This window comes from Kwoniella shivajii, chromosome 9 (genome assembly GCF_035658355.1).
Source record: "Kwoniella shivajii chromosome 9, complete sequence".
Classification (NCBI taxonomy): domain Eukaryota; kingdom Fungi; phylum Basidiomycota; class Tremellomycetes; order Tremellales; family Cryptococcaceae; genus Kwoniella; species Kwoniella shivajii.
The window spans coordinates 1374185-1391904 of NC_085916.1; the positions used below are offsets into that span (position 1 = coordinate 1374185).

General features: G+C 43.0%; 7 protein-coding genes across 7 annotated transcripts; 3 read left to right on the forward strand and 4 right to left on the reverse strand.

Moving 5' to 3' along the window:
* Window positions 1-181: 181 nt before the first annotated feature.
* On the forward strand, window positions 182-1918 carry IL334_006846 (uncharacterized protein; the record flags this gene model as incomplete). Its single annotated transcript, XM_062938543.1, has 7 exons — window positions 182-501; window positions 561-613; window positions 689-792; window positions 851-1010; window positions 1082-1188; window positions 1261-1511; window positions 1615-1918. 7 exons carry the CDS (start codon window positions 182-184, stop codon window positions 1916-1918), a joined length of 1299 nt encoding a protein of 432 aa, XP_062794594.1.
* Window positions 1919-2334: 416 nt separating this feature from the next.
* IL334_006847 (uncharacterized protein) lies at window positions 2335-4680 on the forward strand (the record flags this gene model as incomplete). Its single annotated transcript, XM_062938544.1, has 9 exons — window positions 2335-2506; window positions 2573-2611; window positions 2672-2807; window positions 2882-3103; window positions 3507-3593; window positions 3649-3720; window positions 3764-3825; window positions 3890-3960; window positions 4024-4680. The coding sequence occupies 9 exons, from the start codon at window positions 2335-2337 to the stop codon at window positions 4678-4680; spliced, it is 1518 nt and encodes a 505-aa protein (XP_062794595.1).
* Window positions 4681-5634: 954 nt separating this feature from the next.
* IL334_006848 (uncharacterized protein) lies at window positions 5635-6937 on the reverse strand (the record flags this gene model as incomplete). Its single annotated transcript, XM_062938545.1, has 3 exons — window positions 5635-6172; window positions 6271-6435; window positions 6501-6937. 3 exons carry the CDS (start codon window positions 6935-6937, stop codon window positions 5635-5637), a joined length of 1140 nt encoding a protein of 379 aa, XP_062794596.1.
* Window positions 6938-7551: 614 nt separating this feature from the next.
* On the reverse strand, window positions 7552-9766 carry IL334_006849 (uncharacterized protein; the record flags this gene model as incomplete). Its single annotated transcript, XM_062938546.1, has 5 exons — window positions 7552-7851; window positions 7935-8565; window positions 8642-8792; window positions 8941-9340; window positions 9500-9766. The coding sequence occupies 5 exons, from the start codon at window positions 9764-9766 to the stop codon at window positions 7552-7554; spliced, it is 1749 nt and encodes a 582-aa protein (XP_062794597.1).
* Window positions 9767-10984: 1218 nt separating this feature from the next.
* On the reverse strand, window positions 10985-12826 carry IL334_006850 (uncharacterized protein; the record flags this gene model as incomplete). The annotated part of the gene is made up of 8 exons (XM_062938547.1): window positions 10985-10995; window positions 11068-11140; window positions 11200-11306; window positions 11365-11671; window positions 11787-12043; window positions 12151-12229; window positions 12318-12470; window positions 12617-12826. The coding sequence occupies 8 exons, from the start codon at window positions 12824-12826 to the stop codon at window positions 10985-10987; spliced, it is 1197 nt and encodes a 398-aa protein (XP_062794598.1).
* A 331-nt stretch (window positions 12827-13157) lies between these two features.
* IL334_006851 (uncharacterized protein) lies at window positions 13158-14871 on the forward strand (the record flags this gene model as incomplete). Its single annotated transcript, XM_062938548.1, has 2 exons — window positions 13158-13379; window positions 13444-14871. 2 exons carry the CDS (start codon window positions 13158-13160, stop codon window positions 14869-14871), a joined length of 1650 nt encoding a protein of 549 aa, XP_062794599.1.
* Window positions 14872-15091: 220 nt separating this feature from the next.
* IL334_006852 (uncharacterized protein) lies at window positions 15092-17624 on the reverse strand (the record flags this gene model as incomplete). Its single annotated transcript, XM_062938549.1, has 7 exons — window positions 15092-15697; window positions 15757-15833; window positions 15886-15925; window positions 16012-16335; window positions 16492-16626; window positions 16730-17390; window positions 17530-17624. 7 exons carry the CDS (start codon window positions 17622-17624, stop codon window positions 15092-15094), a joined length of 1938 nt encoding a protein of 645 aa, XP_062794600.1.
* Window positions 17625-17720: the final 96 nt, after the last annotated feature.

The window sequence follows — 17720 nt, forward strand, 5'->3', positions numbered from 1 at the left end:
GTATGGTGGGTGAGACATTGTCAATGTAAAGCAGCAATCATATGTTCAAATAGATGAACAAGCACCCCATGATATAGCTGAGAAAGGCTTTGTCCTGAAGACAACAAGAGAAGATCCTGACAGTGAACAGTCCCGGCAGGATTGCTGGCTCCATCGTGGGTTCTGCGAAGATTTTGACGAAATGTCAAATCCACATCTACCATTATCACCTTCAACACCTTCCAACTCTTTTAACCCAAGTATAAACTTCAATCCATTTTCGAAGTCTTCCTCATCGTCATCATCTTCGGATCAACCTATAACACGATCCAGAACGTTATTTTATCTGTCCGTTAGAGATTCCTCAACTACGTACTCATCGAAAATCAGGAAATCCGATAGACAATATGGTGATACGATAGATGTAGGAAATGATGATGAGGAGGAACAGATTGGTTTGATAGGTGCTAGTAGTAGTCAAGGAGGGAATTGGGAAAGAGGGAAAGGTCTACCTCCTAAATGGTAGATTTCCTCCCTATTCAGTTCTTGCTTAGTAATTCGCTGATGATGCCATTACCTAGGGTCGATATAAGTGATGAAGTTGAGGAGATACTCTCAAGAGCTAAGATAAAGAGTTAGTGTAGCTCGTCATTTGCTCTCCAAATGTTAAAAATGATTAAAGCTGATTTGTGAAACCGACTTGATATAGTCGCAACCCTCGATAAACTTCATGCCAAACATGTCTTACCTGGATTCACAGATCGTTCAGCTGAAGAAAGGGAGATTGAACGTCAGACATCTGATATAACGAGAGTGAGTAAATTTCGTTAAAAAAAGATACGACAGAAAGTTTGACTCGATATTTTGGCAGGATTTCCGTCGTTGTACTTCTCTCATATCATCAGTACAACCTGGACCCAGAGCAGCCCGAGTGGAAATGATGACTGCCAAGAACGTCCAAAGGGGTTTAGCTCAAAAAGTACAGGATCTATCGGGTGTATTCAGGAAGAAGCAGAGGGTTTATATGCAAAGTGAGATTTCACACTTTGGTTCGAAATATAATTCCGGATTCCGATAGGAGCTGATGATTCGTGATCTGCAGAACTACAAGGACATGCTATAAAGAATAAAGATTTGATGGTTGCGTCAGGAGCTATGACACTGAAAGGAACGGATTTACTTGATGAATTAGAAGAAGATGAACAAGCTGTAAGTACATAAAGTACAACGAGCTGTACGGACCAAATACTGACGGTGAATGCGCATCATTGTTGTTGATAGTCGCAAAATCAATTACAATCACAAAGCCAAATACAGCAACAAGGAACGGTAGCTGTTGATATCGATATCCAACAACGTACGAACGAAATCACACAGATCGCTTCATCAATATCTGAATTAGCGGATTTGTTTAGAGATTTAGGTAATCTCATTGTTGAGCAAGGAACAGTATTGGATAGTGTTGAATACAACGTTCAAATGACCGCAAGGGAACTGAAAGGTGCAGAAGAAGAGTTAAAGGTTGCTCAGAGGTGAATGCCTATACCATCACATCATAACAACCTCTTCTTTACACTGCTCTTCCACTCCAAAGAGACAAGAGGGCAAAAAGCTGACTCATAAGCACGTTTGTAGGTATCAAGCCAATACAGGTCGGCGAAAATGTATATTCTTCCTGATACTTTGCATAGTCGGCCTTATAATCATTCTAATATATAAACCTCGTTCATCCCCCTCCCACCCATCACCCTCGCCTACTACTTCTCCTTCTCTTCCTCTCTCAACAGGGTTAGATGATTATCCGGTGATAGGAGTTACACCCTCTCACAAGTCACTTATGCAAGTATCGGCTACCTCTGCCCCATCTTCGAGACCTCATAGACCAATGCCTAAGCCTCCTCCACTGCCTATACCAGTCGACGGAGTGGATGAATGGTGACGCAGGGACTTGGGATCGATTTCTGTATCACTACCTAGTATCATCCTCGTTATACGTATACAGAATAGAAAATCACAGCATGTATAATAAGGATCATTGTAACGGAGTGACGAGTGGTCTGTGCGTCATCGTGAAGATAGAACGAGGTCCGTGCGTTCTTGATGTACATGACTGTACCAACCCACAATTCATCCTCATATAAAAACACGCGATTGATTTTCAGCTTTCAACTTCCTTTTCTTTTCTTTTCTTTTCTTTTCTTTTCTTTTCTTTTCTCTTCTTTTCTTATATCTCAATTACTTATTTCCATTCTGCACTACTCACCGATCTCACGGTGTATCTTTACAAGGTCGAAAGACCTTGAGAAAGGGAAGCAGATATCCTGTGTCGATTCTGTCCTGTAGTATAGAAACGAAATGTCCAATAAAGAAGTTCCCCTCCCCTCTTCAATCCCTGGTTCTCCTGACCCACCCACCACTGACTTTCGGCAGGAAGATGCCCATCAAGGTTTCAGCATCGCTAACAGCAAAGAAGGTACTCCGAGAGCACCAAATAATGAGTTGAGGATTTACTGTCTTAATCCTGCTGGTGAATATTCATCACTTCTTGATCCTTTGGTAAAACCAATTAGACTAACTCAGATCGATTTAATAGTCACTGCTGAGAACCTGATCAGCTTCTTCTCCGGAACAAGTAAGTTGACTTTCTCTTCCTGATATCATTTTGTCATGCTGACCGATCGTCTCTCGTTAGCTCGTGTGCTAGGAGTTCTTATTCATCCTCAACCCACTACTGGAGCTACTTTGCAATGGGCCCAACTTTGGGTCGAATCTCAAGAAGAACTTCAAAGATGTATGACTTTGAGAGAGCACCTTGCTCCTAGTGGGATGTGAGTCCTTTCGTGTCTCGAGTGTCCCAAACCATGACCCTTTGAGCAACAAGCTAATTCTTTTCAAAACGCAGTACCCTCTCCAAAGCTCCTTCAACTGGAGCACCTCCGATTCAAGGTCTATTGACTCCCGAACTCGATACTCTCGCTCTTGAAGTACGAGCTCCACCGACTCCTCCCTCCCTGTCACGAAATATGCGGTCCGATCTCGTTGGATTGGGGTATCGACATATCGATCCTGCTGGTCCTCTTCCCAGAAATTTATATGTCATGGGTCTTCCTCTGGATCTGACTCAGTAAGTGTCCGATTTTAGCCTTGTCTCTCGATCCTCTTCATCCACTCTCCTCTCTGCATTGTTTCCTTCTCACTTTACTCTCCTCACCCTTCTCTTTGCCCTTCCTCGCATCGGTGTTTCCGTCATGCTGTTGTGCTCATCCTTTTCTCCTAATCCTTCTTGTACATCCTCTCCTCCACCTTCTTTTCGCATCCCCCCTGTGCTTCTCTCATTGCTCTCACTACGACTCGTTTCCTTTAAATTCCACTTCCACCTTCTCTGAGCTGGATCCATAATCGCTTTCTGACGTCCCTGACCCTTCAAATTGCCCTGTAAATTTCCGTTGTCTTCATTCCTCTTGCGTTTCCAAATTTTCGAAAATGCACGAAAGGATGTCGAAACAGAAAGCTGATTGTCAGAATAGGATGCAATTCAAATCACTTTTCTCGCAATATGGTATGGTTGAGCATTCAACGCTTCTTTCACAGCTTGATGGAATGGGAAGAAGAAGGTAAATCACAGCTTCCTTTCATTTGTGAAGAGTTCAGCTAACATGTATCGTGAAGAGGATTCATCCTCATGTCCACACACCGTGAAGCAACGGAAGTGATGAAGGCAATGAATGGCACCTGGATTGAGTGAGTCAACAAGGCAGAATCGTCGTCGCTAATCGGAAATTAGAGGATTCAAAATAGACGTATCTTGGGCGATCGTACAAAGAGAAGCAAGAAATATCGGGCAAAGTGAGTCTCGGTACCTTGACGGGAAGCTGACAATCAGACGCTTTTGGTGCAATGCCCAACCGAGTCGTACACCCCCCCGCCTTACCGGCTCGCAGAGAACTGTCAGAAGAATGCGCTGTACTCGTCGAGAATTTAGTGAGTTGCTTCAGCTCCAGCAACCATCATGGATCTATGATTGAAACTTGTTCAATTCAATAGGACCCAGAGTATTTCCCAAACGCTGGAGCTATTCGCGACATCTTCAATGCCTTCGGTCCTGTTGCTCGGGTTTCGATCGTTTCCGTGACTCCTCTCCATGCCGTGATCCACTTTGATCATGAGGTGTCCGCCACTGCTTTACTCAACGCGAATGGTCTCTCTCTAGGCGGACGACCTGTTCATACCCGTCGATACATTAGACCGGCTCTACAAAGTGTTGGTCCTCACAGGAGAGAAATCTTGTCTTCTGGACAATTCTCTTTCGATCCTTTTTGTACCGATTACGGCAACCGATTTTCCAACTTCAACATGCTTGGTTCTAGTGGTTCACTGACATCTACCTCGCTCAATGCCAATTCTGAACCTTTTGTACCTATCCCCTTCCATAACGCCAGATGGCTATCTGCGTCTAATGACAGGACAAGTGCGAACCCTCACTTTGATAATCCACGATATGCGAACGATGGTCATTCGTCCTCGGACGTCAGCCTTACCAACAGCAATTCCGGCAGTACAAAGACGTCATCAACCAACACCGGAGCCAGAGCTAATATGACCGAAAATAAGGCGACGCTTGATCAACACGACAAGAACTGGCCCCTACCATCCGCGACTGTACCTGTTGGCCAGTCCCGCTGGACTAGCGCTCCTAGCTGATGTAAGGATTTCGCTTACTGATCAATTACTAAACTTGCTTGAATACTGATATACATACTGAAAGAACAGCAACTCAAGCTCAAACACCGATCCCACTGTGACCTTGATCCTTGAAGATATTCTTACTTTTCTCATTCTTGACTTGAAAGAGAATAGTTTTCGATCCAGCCTCTGGTGCCGGTTGCAACTGCCCATTCGATTTTCTGCGTTTCACCTCGCTTGATCAGTCCTCGTTTTCTCGGTGTAGAGTATAATCATCAGACGCATTTTCGATATCAGGCATTCAATGTTATACCCTCCACCTACTTACTGAATTTCACCTTTATACCTTTGGCTATTGTTTCCTGCTTTGTGTGATACCCATCTTTTCTATTCTGTATCTTTCGCAGAGATACCTTTCCTTCCTCGCTTTTCTTCTTTCCTTCACGATCAATGTGATCTCAATTTCTGTACTATGCCTTCGCTTATTTCTCTTTCCCTTTTATTCTGCTTTGTACATGATCTGTTTGCGTATATCACCACCACCCTCCATTACCATTTCCAGACACATTCCCTCGCATTCCAGTTACAACAATGACCCCTACACTACTTTCAGCCGTACCCATTTGTACCTCATCACAAATATGCACATGTTAAGTCACATGCGCAGGTGTTGCAAGATCTGTAGGCGGAGTGCATTAAGTTGCGATCGTGATCATTGTGCTTAGCAATGTTATTTGCACCCTAATCACTATGTTCGACTTTACTCATCAAAAGCAACGCACCTAAGTGATTACGATTCAGCAGACTAAGATATCACACATTGATCATCGTACATTCATTCGGTTCATTGTATAGAGTATGTACGATACCACGACATTGGCTGTCCTCTTCAGAGATATAGCCGAATGCACGGGTATCATCGACCGAACTGACAAAAGATCGGTATCAGCTTCATGTCATTTATATGGATACTCAATTGGATGACGGAACACTTACCAATCTTTCACTGACCCAACCTGACCAACCATTATTTCTATGTTCATCTTCATCCCAAGAATATTCGTTATTCTTATTATTATTATTTTTGGTATTTTCTATCTTCTTTACTTGTTGTTTTTGTTTTATAATCGAATTTGAATTTTGTTGTATCCTAATTGGAGTTCCAGCGCCACTCCCACCTCTTGACACAGCATCTTGACCTTGGCCTTGAGTATTCTGACCTGGGACTAGGGTACAGCCGGATGTTGAACCTTCTCTTGAGACTTTGAATCCGATCATCCATCTTCCATTGATTATTTCACCATGACGTCTTAAGGCGTAACTTGCAGCTAAAGGAGTAGAGTAATCGATTACCCACCAATTAGATCCTTCGGGTCCAGGTCTGTATGATGTTATTTGACCGAATTGGGATAAGTATGATTGGAGGGTCGGTAAGACTTCCAGAGGCGGGCCGAAGATGTGTAGAGAGGTAGTGGTGGGTGACGGAATTAACGATTGAGGTGTTGGAAGTCTAATATGACGGAGAAATCCGTCAGTATCATCGATATCACAACGAGAGGATGTAGATTCTAGAAGTAGAAGAATATCACGGATAGATCGAGAACTTACTCGATGGGGGTAGTGACTTGCCCTGAAGGGATCTGATTATTGACTGAATCTCTGAGACTTGCAGTAGGAGGCATATCTTCATCTACAGCCATTCCACCACCGAAAGTAGAAGAGTTGAGTGAATTTTGATGGAGCAGTGATCTTCGTGCGTGTCTAGGGGAGTCTCTAGTGAATTGACAAAGTAACTTCCTGTCAATATTGTAGTCACTGTGCCCCCTTTCGCGACTTACCGTTCATTACCTCTTGCGACATTGGCAGCGGGGGATCTTCTCCCTTCACCAGGACTTCCCACTTGATTTCCAGCATTACCGAATGAACCCATACCCATACCCATACCCATTGTATTGGTATTTGATGATGAAGATTGAGGACTTGTTCCCAGAGCCAATTTGCCCGCTGGAGAATTAGCGAAAGAAGGTAAGAATTTGATGGATTCTGCCATTTTGGCATCTTCTGGATCTAGTTCGTCTCCAGCAATCGCTCCTCCGAATCTAGCTCTTTGCGAAACGGAATGAACGAGACTTGATCCTGATCCTGATCCTGCTCCAGAACCTGAACCTGCTCCTGATCCTGATGCCGCATTAGAGCCAGGACCGGGGAATGAAGGTCGTTGAGGTGTATGATAATGATGTTGAGAGGTGGAAGATGTCCACCAATCGTTTGACATTGTTGATTTGCCGTTGAGAGATGAGTGGATGACAGACGATATTCAGAGGTGATGTCCTTGATATTCTGTAGACGTATCTTGGTTGGTTGGTCCAGCTCAGCTAAAGTATGCAGGTACTCTGGTAATGTGTTATACCAATGAAAAGCACTGAAACAAATGCAAAGTTCGCTCAAACAAAAAGTGACGATTGTTGATTTTCGCACGGAATCAAATGATTGGAGATTTCATTAGAAGCTTGTTTGTAATCAAGTCGTAGACTTCTTCGGATTTTATTAGGAATTATTTCTAATCATCATAATCACAAATTGTAGCTTGTTGAATGTCTAGTTACTTCTCAAGTGCAACAGAGAAGAAAGAATATCATATCGAGGTCATGAATAAAAAGTACGAGTAGTATCTACAACTGTATACATTGAATCACATTAATAAGGGCAACATACAAAAATCGTGAATCGGGAGTTGTGGTAATGAACAATACAAAAGAATTGATGTAATTTCGCTTTACAAGCGACGATCTTGAGCGTATGGAGTTCTGATTAATCATCTGTAGGAAAAAGACGAATTTCCTAGTTTTGAATCGGTAGTAGTACGTCCATACGTCTTCACCTATCCGCTCATGGAGTTGCAGATCTACTTCTTCTTTGACTGTTTGGAGATCTCGCTACTAATGGTGTTCTTTCACCTTCATCACTACTTCCGTCACTTTCATTATCATCTAATCTAACTCCATTTCTCCATAAACCAAATCCGTGTAATCTTTCTCTGGCAGATCTGAACATGCTCGTCCAAGATCTATCTTGCAAGTCATGCGCTGAATCTTCTCCTGAAATAGGTGGGTTTGATACTGGAGTGATTGTTGATCCCTTGAAATTACCTCCTGGAGGTAAAGTGACATCTGCCCTACATGTAGGACACTATGTGTAAGGCAAACATCAGCCCTGATCGATTTCGTGTTACTAAAACGGAACGACGGTCTGGTAACGGTAGAATAACTTACCAACTTCCTCCACTTCATCAACCATTCATCACATTCTTCTTTGTGGAAGACATGACCACAAGGTAATATTCTGACCACATCACCACTTGCGAAATTATCCATACAAATCGCACATTCATCTTTTGAGAAGTATTGTCTTTTGACACGATGAGGATGCTGATGATGATGTGTACGTTTATTTGATCCTTCTGCAATGGCAGTGGCGATTGTCTTTGTTGTTTTATTGTGTGGAACAGACAGAGGATCTTCGATCTCAACTGAAACGGCTGGAGGAGTTTTCACTTCGGATGGAGATATTGGTGGCGGAGGTGGAATTGGAGTTGATGACGATGAAGAAGAAGCTGCCATCCTATCATCTTCATTTAATACATTTGATGGCGTTATAGGGATCGGCTCATTGATATCTAGAGATGTTGATTTGATCGATTCACCTGATGAAGAACATGAGGAATCATCTTTTTCCCATACGATATCAGGTGTCCATATCCTTTCTGGAAGAGATAGAACTATCATAGGAGGAGCTCTATCTTTTTCACGTTGTCTAGCAACTCGTATTCTATGAACAGCAATAGTGGCCAGTAAGAAGAGACTTGGCATTAATAGTGCGAATGACAATAAGCTTGTGAGAGCGCTGATGGTGAGGGAAGCAGAGATAGAACTGAATTAGCAATCCCCTCGTCATTCAAGTGCGAATGAACCTTGCTCACCCAGACTCGTCAGAACCTTGACTTAGGTCAACCCATAATCCATCTCGCCCATCTTTACCAGAGGAGGTACCATTGGCAAGCAGGTCGCGCAGGACGAGGTAAGAGGCTCGTGAGACAAAGACCGATGGAATGAATATCGACTCTGTGTCTTCTGGTATTTTGTGAAGTATGAAAGTCAGCTATGAAACTCATACTCAAGTGTCCATCCGTGAAGCTCCCTTGATCCCAGTAACATTTGACATTGGGGAATCGGAAAGACGATGGAAGCATGATGGAGCGCTCGGAAGATTGATACTCACCAGGACTGAACATTGTGATCAAAGTCTCTCTCCTTTGACCTTCTTCATCATTTTCATCTTTATGTGCGATACTATCACCCACTACCACTGCATGCGCACCTCTATCTTGAGCTGCTCTGATCTTTGTAGCGAAATCACAACCACCTCTTTCGATCAACACCAAGTTCGCACCCTCTGCTTTCGAAGGTAAGGAAGGTGGTCTAGGTAGTCCAATCGGAGGAACACATGCCTGATTGGGCGAGGTCGATGTTGTATTGCTTGATTTCGGGGTATCGGGCAAGTTCGAGAAGGATATCAGGAAGCCAGATAAAGGCAGTGGGAAAGTCGATACCGACGGGAAAGCAGCTGGACGATGAGGTAATGATAGATTGGAATTGGTTTCGGTTGAAGAAGGTGGCAGCTGGTGGCGAAATTTTTGAAAAATATTAGCATTGTATTCTCAAAATCCATTCGTATGTAGAGCATTGTCTAATAAGATGAGATAAGAAGAGACTGGATGTTATCATCATCGGATGAGATGATCGTCAACTGCAAATCAAAAAAAGTTGTTTATACTCACATGAATTACAACTTCACCTTCACCACCCATACTTAACCATCTTGTCAACCAACCTTGACCTTCATTTCCTGTCCTAGGCAATCGAAGTGACACTTGATCCAAATCGAATTCCATGAATTCCCTCAAATCACCGTTCGGTCTATCTCCAAGTGATATTCCGGTGTGGTCGTTTGATGGTGAATGAGCAGGAGAAGGCAAGACTATACTTGATACGAGTACTATAGGGACGAGAAATACCCATAATCGAGTGAGGGAGAGGGATAACATCCCGTATTTGTGTCCTGTTGATCGTTCTGCCCGACTGATCTATTCCAATAGTATTGAATCGTGGGATCACAATGAAGCGATGGCTAGCCAGATATCAAAGATAACGATGAGACACAACCATAGGGGATCAAGCGATGAGAATCACTCACATACTCGGTCGGCATCTGATATACGCGGTTGTTCACCTTTCACGCCACTCATCCCACTCAATTTGATCCCGCAAGTGGAGGTAGGTAATACGGGACACAGTATATATGCAGTCGAATAACGTCAGCTTTGTTCGTTCTTCTTCATCTTCATCTTTCTTCTTCACCTTCATCTTTCTTCTTCAATTCCAAAGAGAATAACCTTACCGTCCCAAAACGAACAGCCCACTCAGACTCCTTAGAATCACAAGACCTTTCCGATTTAATCGTGTATGTGTCCACTCCGCTGAGACGGTACTCCCTTTGTGCTGAAACGATATGCTAATAAGTATCAGTCCCATTCCACATTGTCCGAGTATATCACTCAACATATAACCCAGCGAATGTGGAAGTCGGCCCTTGGCCTCACCGCTGGAGGAATGGTCATTGGATTTCTGAACCATCAAAGCGTAAGTTTTCCACGCGCACGTTCCAGGCTGATGTTCAATAGAATTTTGAGACGAGGATCGACAATCGCTTAACCGCGGTAGAGAATCGAATCACAGATAACCAAAAGGTGTTCGAAAATACAGTCAGAGGGGAGATGAAAGATATGAGAGAGGAGTTGAAAGATATGAGAGAGGAGTTGAAGAATGTGCGAATAGAAATCCGCGAAGGTCTGAAAGGCCTCAGTAGAGTAGAATGAAAGGACTCAGTAGAGTAGAATGATAGTAAACTTTCTACCATACTATTATATAATATGTAGCCTGACGAATTTAACGACCTATAATGTAACCTATGTCATCATGTCGTACACTCTGTCAGATTTAGGGCTGGGTTTCGCATGTGCAATCTCAAAGTCATCAGACGGAAGGGAACGACTGATTCCACTCCTGCTTTTTCACTTCGCATACCTATTCATACCTGACAAGCAAGGCGCAGATAAACCCATGTGAGGAGACCCAATAATGCATAGTATGAGGCATTTTTGTGCCTATAAAGTAAAGAAATCCCAAACTCGAACCCCCAACCTGACCTAATATCCTATTCGCTTATCGTCAATCCCTTCCAAATAACACCTGTCATGACTGATCTATTGTCGGTCTGTGAAATGGCGGATCTCACGTCAGCACGAATTCGGTCTTTGGGAATAACAGCCAAGCAACTGCGACTCACAAAGGTGTCGTTTGAGAACCTTGGCAATGAGGTCGGTGTCGGGGAAAGCCATGTGTTCAATGGATTCAGAGTACTATGGCACTCGTGATTAGCTGATGACTCCGTGCTTATCTCAGCAAATGCTTTATTCACAGGAGTAGGGACGTCAGCGCCGGTTACTCGCTCAGGAGGAGCATCGAGGAAATCGAAAGCGGGTGACTCGCAAATTTGAGCGAGGATCTCAGAACCGACACCGAAGGCTGTAGACGAGTGTATTGATTAGCGACTTGTAGAGGTCATGAATGAGAATTGACTTACCAGGGAAACCACCTTCAACAGTGACTAAGTGATTTGTCTTCTTGACGGATTTGATGATCGTGTCGATATCCAATGGTCTGATAGATCTAAGGTTGATAACTTCAACTTTGATACCTTCTTCCTTCTCAAGTATCTCAGCGGCTTCAAGAGAGTGAGTGACCATCTTGGAGTGAGCGACGACTGTGATGTCTGAACCTTCTTTCTCCACCTTTGCTTTACCGATAGGAAGTAAGAAGTCTTCTGAAAGTTCTTCTTTGGTTACGGGGAATGAGACACCGTAAAGAAGTTCGTTTTCAAGGAAACATACCTGTTTTCAAGTAAATAAGGGGAGGATCAGCGATGTTCGAATCATTACGCCTTGATATCCCAGCTTCCACAAATGAGCTCGACAGGTATGGGATTCGATAGAAAGTCTCACTCACAGGGTTGGGATCTCTGATGGCAGCCTTTAATAAACCCCTACAATCGGCAGCTGACCAAGGGGAGATAACTTTCAAACCTGGGATAGATCCGTACCAAGCACAATAATCTTGTGAATGTTGAGCTCCAACACCTGCAGCAGCACCGTTGGGACCTCGGAATGTAACGGGACAAGGAACGTTTCCACCTGACATGTAATATGTCTTACCACCAGAGTTTACGATTTGGTCAATGGCTTGCATTGCGAAATTCCAGGTCACTAAATGATCGAGAGCAATTTGTCAGTAAAGGCGACGTGCAGAGGCAGACGACATTTATCGGCATATCGTTGCTAGGAAGCGCGAAAAGGTAGAATGAGCAACTTACTGAACTCGCAAACTGGTCTAAGACCAGCTAAAGCAGCACCGACTGCCATACCAGCGAAACCAGATTCAGTGATAGGGGTCTATTCGCATGAGAAGCAATCATTAGTACAAGTATACTCCGATGTTTTCCTATCACATGATGATATAGATAGGTGAATCAATACTCACATCGATCACTCGATCCTCTCCGAATTTATCTAATAAACCTTTGGTGATTTTGTAAGCACCGTTATATCTAGCTACCTCTTCACCCATGATGAAAACTGATTCGTCTCTGAGCATCTCCTCCTCCATTGCTGAGTTGAGAGCTTCTCTAACGGTCTATTGGCGTATGATAGAGTATTAGCTTTTGTTTTTCGATGCGATATTTTGATTGATCAAACCAAACGTGATTCGAGTTGTGGTTTCGTTTTCCTCCTTTTTTTCACCGATTTCTGTTTTTTTCCGGGGCAGATGGAAACACTCACGATTTGAGTGACACCTTCATCACTGCTTGCTGCCCTCCTCTGCTCTGCTCCTACGAGGTACTTTGACTCTGATCTAGTCACTCTAGCCATAGGGGTGGTGAGTAAAGCATTTCGTCCTGTGAGCTTGCTGGTTGCCGATGCACTTGACAAAGCTCTGACTGAGGAAGAAGCGGGTCGAAGGACTCGAGAGATGGCTGCTCGTGATGCCATTTTGGGAAGAGACGCTGAGAAACAAGGGGTGTTGAGGACGAGAGAGAGAGGTGTGATATGAGACCTTGGTGATGTTGATGAATGCGTTCACAAAATAGTCTTTCCCCCTCCCCAAATCTCATCCCTCCTCCGTAACAACCGCGCCGATAGCCGTTTGTATCTCTCGAATATCTTTTGCATCTCATTTATTTCCATTTAATCCCAAAATCAGAAGAAAACAGAAAAACAGAAAGTACAAAGTGGAGGCACAACACGATAAGTGATCACAACATGTTCAAAGGTGTAAATGTGAGAATCACTCACATCTTATGAAACAGTCGACCAGTCCGATATGATACTGCTGCCCTCTCTGCGAACAGCATGTCCGAGGTGTCACAGACTCACGACGAGGTTGAGTAGCTCTACAGTGTACTTGAGAGACATTCGGGAGTATTCCACCGGCGAATCCTCCAATGGCGAAATTGCGAGCGAGCATTACGAGCAAGATTTCACGGATATAGCAGGAGAACTGAAACGAAGGAAGCGCAAGGCCGATTCGAAACGACGGCAATATGTAAGCTTTGCTCACGTCATTTCACTAGAGTTGGAAGCATGTGGGCTGATATCTACTTTTTTAGGGAAACACATTTGTCGATCATATATTAGTGACTGTCCGAGGAGGTAAAGGTGGATCAGGCGCAGCGGCATTGACGGCTTCTGTACGAGGACCATCTGCACCTTCAGGAGGTAATGGAGGTTCAGGCGGATCAGTCTATCTCACCACTTCGCCATCTCTTTCATCGCTCACCACGCTCAAGAAGAGGGTCATAGGTGGTCAAGGAGCAAGTGGATCAGGTTCATTCAAGCATGGCAAAAGGGGTGAAGACGTGTTGATAACGGTTCCAGTTGGTACGGTAGTACGTGAATTGAAAAGAGAAGGTGAAGAAGAAAGGACCCTGAGAGAAGAAGATGAATTAGGGTTAAACAAAGAAGAGAGAAGAAAAAGAAAATGGCAAAGATGGTTAATAACACATCCCTCTGCGGGTGGAGAAGTTTCCATTGAAGAATATCAAGATGCAGAGAATTTATTGAAAAAAGAAGGTAAATGGATAAATAAAACCCCTACATTCGAACAACTATCTCCCATAGAATTAGATTTAGATAAACCTTTGAATCCAAAAGAACCAATCTTATTAAGTTTAGGTGGTCAAGGTGGATTAGGTAATCCCTTTTTCAATTCACCTAGATTGGCATCCAAAGGTTTTTTACCTCCCACGCAAACATTCGAATTTGAATTAAAATTATTATCAGATGTTGGTTTAGTTGGTTTTCCAAATTCTGGTAAATCAACTTTATTAAGATCTTTGACAGGACGTAAAGCAGAAATTGCAGGATACGAATTTACTACTCTGAATCCCCAAATCGGTGTGGTCAGAGTCTTCGAAGATGGAAATTGGTCTGGTTCATTAGGATTGAACGAGAAAATAGAAGAAAGTTGGATAACTAGAGAAGAAGAAGAATTAGCTAGATTGTTAGGTGATGAATTACCCCAACCCGTTTCACCTCTTCATCAAGCGAATGGTGCGAAAGGTAAAGTTGAAAGAATAAGATTCACTTTATCAGATAATCCTGGTTTGTTACCACTGGCTTCTCAGAATGTTGGATTAGGTCACTCATTCTTACGGTCAATTGAAAGATCGCCTGTGTTGATATATGTCTTGGACCTGACTAAACCCTCTCCAGCAGAAGATCTCGAGGTCCTGAAAGGCGAATTGGAAGCTTATAAATCCGGCTTGAGTGGAAGAGCAAATATAGTCGTGCTGAATAAAGGTGATGGAGTCAATGAAGAACAAGGGAAATTCAAAGTAGAACAAATAAGGCAACGTCTAGGAGATAATGGAGATGTAGTTGTTGTAAGCGGAAAATACGGATTGGGCGTAGATAGATTAGTGGATCTCTTAGTGGGAAGAGTAGAAAGAGCCAGAGAAGAGAGGAAGTTAGAGATAGAGGAAAAGGAGAAGATGAAGGCGAGAGGGAAAAGAGGCGGATTTGGGTTGAGGTTATAATATACTGACCATCTCGCATACCATCAATCATACAACCTGTTGTACTTTTGCGCATACTCATCACACTTCATGCATTACAGCATTCATTCGATGATTTCAATCGAGGTGTACCAGTGTGCAGTATTTCAAAATCTCGTATAACATAATGCCATGTCTTTCTTCTTCCTACAGTGATGTAAAAATACAAATACAACAACGATATATACCTTCAGCTGTGACACTATTCCCTTGTCGTTGAAGTCCTTTTCTGGGCACTATGACTTCTTTTCATCTTTCCACTATTGGAGCCACGTTCTTCTTCGTCAATTTCATTCAGAGGATTCGTACCAGGACCAGAAGTGACACCAGAAGTATGGATGGTCATTGCTCTACTCGTACTTCTTTGTCTGGGTAATATTCCAGGATGTGAAGGTGGAGTGGTAGCCAATAAGAGTAAACCAGCTTGACTACCTATTCCTAATGCAGGCGTGAATTCACCGTTGGAACCCATTCTGACTAATCTCACTTTTGATGCTGATATCGGTGTTGATCCATATGGGTTTGAACTGGTATATGAGCCCGTCCTATACAACGGAGTTTGTTCGTTTGAAGTAGGCGAAGCGATATATACAGGTGTCCCTCTTTCATTCGTGCTTGCCATCGAACCAATTGCAGAAGTGGGTAAGAGTAGATTTATAGATGCTGATGAAGATGCTCTTTGAGGTTGACTAGGTCGATTCTCACCGATATCATCGTTGTCCTCTCCTTCTTCTTCTCCTGACGAAGATGATCCGGAAGAAGGGGCAGTAGTAGTCAACAGATGTACACCTAGGAAAGTAGTGGCAATCTATTCGTCGCAATCAGAATGGTCAGCTGATAAAATAAGGAGATACAGCGAGTACTCACACCAAAAGCGAAATTAACAAAATGTGAAAATGGAACATCACGAAATTCTTGATAGAGTACTGCGGAACCTATGATAGCTGTTTCATGGGGGTAAGCTTCGTTCTACACTCGTATACCAAATCGACTTACCTGCCATTGAGAAGAAGACGAATTGAGTAGGGATGACTTCCTATTGATAGTCAAGTACATCAGTGTCAAAGAAGAGGAGATATATACTCCGCCCCCATCCCACCCCCTATTCGAGGGGAGACTTACCTTTGATTGAAATCTCATTAAAGCCCTGTTCAACCACCTGACCTGACCGATACTAGTTGCCGCTACCATAATAGTCAAGAACCAAGTTATACCATCGTTCCAAGAACCGAAAAAATCATTTGATAGTAAAGAACTTAATGCTTTTGTTGATAGTACTGTATATCCACCGAATACAGTACATACACCAATATCGACTAGAAGGTATTTATGTCCATAAGATGAATTTGATAATATAATTAAAGTCACTAAGAGGATGAAATTCAAGATCGTATAGATGATGAATGGGATTCGACGTAAAGCGACTATAAGTTCCTGTGGGTTTAGCTAGATGAAGATAGAAGGTGTTTTGATTAGCAATGGATTTTTGGTAGTGTTGAAGAGTTACAGGATGAGTGAAAAATGATAGAACGTCAAGTGAGAGGTACATGATCCAATGTGATCTTATATGGTCAAATAGATCATGTCGGAGACATTACTCACCCTTGGATTTGTGCCGTTAGAGCTCCAGACGACTGTCACGGCACCTATTATAGCTAAAGCCATGCCAAATAATTCCCGCTTATGAAATTTCTCTCTCAGGATCAAAGGAGCGAAAACACAATTCGCTATCAAGGCCTAAACACATACAGATCAGAACGAATCCGAATCAGCTTTTAATTCTTCCTACGTATCTCCACATCAGTGAAGGACAGGAAATATGAAATATGAGATCACTTACGACCGTACCTAAAGGAGCTACAACACTAGCAGGAGCGAAACCGTAACTTAAGAAATTCCCACCTTCCCCAACCGTTATTAGTATTTGACCTAACCACCATAACCTAGATTTTAAATATGCCCCTTCTTTCACTTGTCCTTCTTTGTTCGCATTCTCGTTCGGATTTTCATTTTCGTTCTGGTTCTCGATTCTTCCGTCTTCGTCGTTATTCATGCTACGTCCAGTGGATTCCGAGTAGCGATTTGCAGTTCCGTTCATTTTGGTTTCGTGTGAAGGGGAATCTATTTTGACTGAATTATACATTGGGACTTTGACAGGAGATGGTGAGTGTTTTTTCGACGTTGATCTTGATTTGGAATTTGATTGTGTTTGTGTTTGTGATTGTGGTTGATCGTCTAGATTCGCATTTCTATTTGGATCATCTGAATTATCGGGAATCAATACCACTGAATAATCTTGGTTGATTTTCGGTGATTTACGTGGGGAAGGACATGGAGTCTCTTCGACCTCCTCCTCTTCTTCTTCTTCTTCTTCTTCTTGTATTATCGAAGGGATATTACCATTCTCGCTGGGAGCAGCTCTCGGCTCCTCGTATTCACTTGACGAGGAAGATGATTCGGCAGCTTCTTGATTTCGTCTATGAGCTAATTTCTGTAGCGTCCTAAAAGCAACAACCACGAACGAAGCAAGTCAGCGGTCTTTTCATCGCATGCAGCGTCGAACAATGTTCTACAACAAACTCGTTTCCGTCATTCCATATTCTGTGTTCTGTTTCCTGTGATTTGGGTACTTCAACTCACAAAGCCAAACTGATAAGTACATTCCCACCACAAGCTATTCCTACCCCGATCAAGGAACTGGTCGATACGTTCCCTATAGTTGAGCCAATGACCATCTTCGGTGTGCTGACTTTGGGGTATTGACACGAGCTGAGATACCCTTTTGATCGGCTAGCTAGGTATTTTCTGGCTTATTGATTGTTCCAATTCAT